Source organism: Pholis gunnellus, assembly GCF_910591455.1.
Source record: "Pholis gunnellus genome assembly, chromosome: 13".
NCBI lineage: Eukaryota > Metazoa > Chordata > Actinopteri > Perciformes > Pholidae > Pholis > Pholis gunnellus.
Window position 1 is genome coordinate 15,671,138 of NC_136540.1, and position 5,106 is coordinate 15,676,243.

The window sequence follows — 5,106 nt, forward strand, 5'->3', positions numbered from 1 at the left end:
GAAATGACGGCAGTAGTTTAATGTTTAACAAATGCAATGTTTTCATCCCCCCTCATGTATGTAGATACGACAGCTTTTCAAACTCTGAGATCTCTCTGGAGCAGAAGTCATCAGACGAAGGCGTGAAGGACTTTCTCCCCTCGCCGCTTTACGCCGATTCCTCGTCATCCTCCGTTTTTCATGCCAGCCCCAGTCCGTCTCTTCTCCTCCACGGAAGGTCGACTAACCCCCCCTTCAGCGCTCCGTGCCCCTCCATGGCTCTGCCGTCATCCTCTTCCTCTCCACTACGTCACTGTGCCACAAGTGTCTTCCAGTTTGACAAACCGTATTCCCCTGCGTCGTGCGAGGCCACGAGTGACAGACAAACGCCTCCTCCGCTGCCACCCAAGTCTAATCTCCTGTCAGAGCAGCTGACTCATGATGGAGCTCACAGGCCGAGGGCAACCAGTGCACAGCATTTCTCAAACCACGCTGCGTTATTCCTCCGGAGGACCTCTTTGTCAAGCCTGGACCATTTCAGAATAGGTATGTCCTCAGTAGGAAAGCAGTCCCACGGTATGCATGATACAAAAAGAAAACTGGTAAAGCTGGGCTAAACAAAATGAATCATAATCCTGGTGCTATTATGATGAGGCATCGTATGTTTTCATATTGACAATAGCTGACTGTAAGAGCTGAGAACGTAAACGAATGTCATTTTCCAATCATACATCTTTTTTTTTTTCAGCAAATGCCGATAGCAGAGCGATGAGGAACAGGAGGCAGAGTCTTAATCTGGTAAGAGAATCATCAACAGCAGAAAAAAACAAAGAAAGCCATTATGCTTATGGTGTAGCTTGACATTTTTGGAAATATGCTGATCTGTTTTCTTGCCGAGAGTTAAGATGAGAACATTGATCTCACCACTCTGTGGTGTGCAGCCAGGTGACAGTTAGCTTAGCTTAGCACAAAGACTGCAAACAGTATCTCGGTCGTTTAATCTGTAACCTGGAGTCTTCGCTTCACAACGGCTCCAGAAAGGATGACAAAACATAACCGCCCAGAACCTGTCAATTTTAAGCTTTGTTTTTTCTATGTAATAAATATACAATATATAGTTGTGTTAATTAATGAAGGAGGTAGATAAAGTTTCCATTGGACAGAGTCAGGCTAGCTATTTACCCTTGTTTCCAATGTTTGTGCTAAGCTAAGCTTGCTAGCTGCTTGCTGTAGCTTTATATTTACCGTACAGACATAGAGAGTGGTAACGATATCCTCATCTAATTCATTAATACGTCGTACTATTCTTTTTAAAAAAAAGAAATGGAGGATTGGAAAATGTACAACTTTAGCACACAGAGGGGAAAGTATGATTTCTCAATGAATAAAAACGTATGCCGTCATTGTGACCTCGTCTGACCTCATGATACTTTGTCTTTCAGCAGCCTTGTTTAAATACCACGCGGGTTCAAAGCTACCTGGACGAGTCGTACGTCCCCATGGCTTCCCCGACTGCCTCTGTTACCCCCACTGAATGTGACGGTTACATCCCCATGAGCCCCAGGACGCTCGGTTTCCCCAACACAAACTGCAACGCCGAGTCCTCCCCGACTCTCGGTTCACTAACGTGCCAAACTGGAGATCTTGCGCCGCCTCCCGTTCACCGGCATCTCAAGCCTCGCCTGAGGAGAGGTGAGAGTCACACAAGCCCCGATTGGTTCATGTTACATGTCTTATAAATGTGTGGAAAACTGAGCTTTTATTTCTACCCAGTTCATCAGCTGGGCCTCCTCATGATCTTATCTGCACTTTAAACAGGGTTTGTAAATGTATAAAATGATTGGAAATACTGACAATGAAATGTCAATACAGGATTCGTGCAGATATCGGAGATACACAGATTTCTCCACACAATGATCTTTACTACCCGCCACCGTTTGAAAGCGGGTCTTTCCGTGGAAGGTTACAACCAATCCAGTAACTTTGCCCTTTTCTGGGTTCACAGCTCGACCTCCGCCTCTTGACTTGAGAGGCCTCTCTACGATCACAGAGTGTCCTACTCATCTTCCTTTGAGCAGAGCAATGAATGAATCCTGGTGAGAGAGAAAAAGTCTCTTTATCCTCAAAGTGTCAAAGCGGGTTCCAGTCATGTGGGTTGGGGGTTACAGCTCAACAGTGATGTTCTGCTTCTCAGTTTCTTTTTCGAGAATTTCATATCTAGTTGCTAATCCGACATTCTTCCTATTTTTGTTGTGTTATTGTAGCTTTTTAGTGAACTCTTTACCCCTTGAAAGAAGACTTGAGAACGGGGACAATCCAAGAGATGAAGACACAAACTGCACTGCAATGGTAACGTTTTACAGTCGTGGCAACACCTTTTAAACAATGCATATGTCACTGACTTCATTAATGATGCTCACCTTTGTCTCTAGCAGAGACTGAAGGAGGCTTTTCACATGCATAACTCTGATTATTTTAATGCACTAAAAATACATTAAAGAATATGACCCAATCTGGCATTCTTGCCATGAAGATGGATGTCATTTATCTAGACATTATTGATGATTGGAAGTAGCTCTGATGGTAATATATTTTTATGGTGTGGCTCACACCGTCAGCCCACCTGTTCTCGTCCTTGTATATAAACATAATGAATCATCCACTTTTCACTTTCTCTCACAAAATGTAAATCTAAGTGTGATCATATTGCAGTGGTTGGGCAGATCCGCTGTCTAAACACAGCAATAAAAAAAGTGTTTTAATATCCATCATGTGGGCAGAAATCTTTAATTCACTGTTGACTTTAATATCAAAAGCCAAAATAAATGTACAGGTAATTCCAGACGTCACTCTACTCGTTTTTATTTGACAGAATACTAAAAAAAGAACTAAATCTTACAGTCTTATAATTACAGGACCATGTTGGAGTGGAAAAATGTGCTTGAATCCCCACACAGCTAAGAATGTGGGTGTGGAAAGTGACCGTGTGTTTCTGAAATGTTCTCTTCAGCAAACTGTAATCGCACTGGGGGACCTTCTAGGGAGTGAGCATTTGACAGTGTGATGTTGCACAAGGCTGCTTCTGGAAATGCTGCATATTTAATTGAATCTTCCTGGAATAAAGTCAGAGAAGAGTCATGAGTAAAAGCATGTTAGTCACGTATCTCTTGTTGTACAAAAACATACTGACAGACAAGTGGATCCACTCTGGACACAAGTGGTTTCCCTAAACTCGATCAGTCTAAGGCCGCCGTTTTTATGCAATTATTGACAATGCAGCACATATGAACATATCTCATCGGTGTATCTGATCCTTTTACCTGGGAACAGTGACGGTTCAGTAAGGTCTTTATATTTAATCCTTTCTCTGACAGGAGTCCAGGCTACCTTTCTGTCTCACCTTCGATGGAGCGGCTCAGCCCTGGGCGAGAAGATCAAACCTGGACTATTTATCACTGGATTTCAATTCTGCATCCCCCTCTCCTGTACAGAAGGTATGTTCTGATCAGATGAATGACAACATCTTCCTGCTTTAGGTACAGACTCTGACATTGTTGATGTGACTGACCTACACCACCTGAATGCTTCACGCTTTGGTGTTGCTGAGGGAAACAAAAGCATTCATGAAGTGTCTGAAGTGGAGAGGGACCAGCTAACACCACACATGAATGATCTTTGACATTGTAAAAGGAATCTTTAGACTTCAGCTCAGCCAGCCCACACTCAGCAGGGGTGTAGCATTACAGTCACTGCCTACTATTAGCTCCCCTGACCTGTATTATTACTATCTCAATGACCAAGTCAGTGCTCACTCCAAACTACACTTCAGACCATCAGTAGTTTGAATACATTTAGTGCAACATGATTGTTTGCTTGTACGTGTAAAGCAGAACCATTTTTCATTGCTGGAAACATATGACTCACCGTCTCCTCATCTCTCCCTCTCTATGTCCAGCAGAAGCCCTTTCTGTCTGATGAGCACAGAGTAGATTACGTGCAGGTGGATGAGAAGAAGACTCAGGCGCTGCAAAGCACAAAAATGGAGTGGACAGATGTCCGGCAGTCAAAAACATAAATGGAATATACATACATGCGGGAAAGAAAAAGAAATCAGGAACACTTTGTTTAAAGAAGAACAACAATAACACCAGCGAGGAGGACCAGAAAACAGATTTAAACGCACTTTGAAAAATAGTTTGGGAAGTAAAAGTACAAGAGTTGGTAAGCAGTTTGATGCTTGTATATGGGCTGGAAACACCAAATTGCACTGAAAAAAACTTTTCTCTCAGTAGATCAGTATTGTAAATAATACCAGATTTTTGCACTGTAACTACTTTTACTGTAGCATTACGTTTTACCAAAGTTTTAAAAAGGGCATCATTTTCCTTCATTGTAAATAAACACATGTCAGACCTGCTGTAAATGTATGTATAGTGAATGTGACTGTAAATAAGACAACTATTTTAATGATGACATGTTTTACAGCTTCCTCCTTCTTGTGCTCTTTCTGTGACCCATATTGAAGATGATTTGCTTTGGTGCTGTCGTTACTCCAAGAGATTCTGGACACAAGTCATAGACATTGTTTCATTGATTGAAAATGTTAACTTTGGTCATACCGATTTTAAGAGAGATTACTTTTTTTGTGACGAGATCTTAAGTCTAGCTAAATATCACATATCAGTCAAAATTCAAAGGAGACAAACCATCATTATCAATGTTTTTTTTTATTTATTATGGTTTGGTTATTTATTTAATTATATAATGTCTTTTCTCTCTCTGTCTTCCCCCACTGGCATTTTCTAAGGTCTATGCGCTGTTGAGTATAAATAAAGTTTATATTTTTTTTAAATAATAATAAAAAACTCTTTCCTTTATTCACAGATGACACACACACCAGTCAGCATTTTATTTCCACTACAGCTCAGCAAAGCAGACAAATCCCATCTCGGCAAGGTTCCCTTTCTCATACAAATGTGTACAACAGAAAGATATAACCACGATCTAGATAGATAGATAGATAGATAGATAGATAGATAGATAGATAGATAGATAGATAGATAGATAGATAGATAGCACATGCAGGCAGCAATATATTATTTTACAATTATTCCGGAATAGATAGAC

The 5,106-nt window shown here is 41.2% G+C and overlaps 1 protein-coding gene across 4 annotated transcripts in view; it reads left to right on the forward strand.

Annotated features, from left to right (window-relative positions):
• Positions 1-4,831, forward strand: part of gab3 (GRB2 associated binding protein 3) — a gene marked incomplete at its 5' end in the record, with an annotated part of 11,532 nt that extends 6,701 nt beyond the window's left edge. The window contains 7 exons of one of the 4 annotated variants that reach the window (XM_079172123.1): positions 65-525; positions 728-777; positions 1,425-1,671; positions 1,985-2,075; positions 2,244-2,328; positions 3,354-3,473; positions 3,935-4,831. In XM_079172123.1, the coding sequence (XP_079028249.1) occupies positions 65-525; positions 728-777; positions 1,425-1,671; positions 1,985-2,075; positions 2,244-2,328; positions 3,354-3,473; positions 3,935-4,054 (1,174 nt within the window). In that variant the 3' untranslated portion in view covers positions 4,055-4,831. Of the gene's footprint in view, positions 1-64; positions 526-727; positions 778-1,421; positions 1,672-1,984; positions 2,076-2,243; positions 2,329-3,353; positions 3,474-3,934 lie in introns of all 4 variants that reach the window. The other 3 variants (XM_079172121.1, XM_079172122.1, XM_079172124.1) reach the window with 3 other exon arrangements.
• Positions 4,832-5,106: the final 275 nt, after the last annotated feature.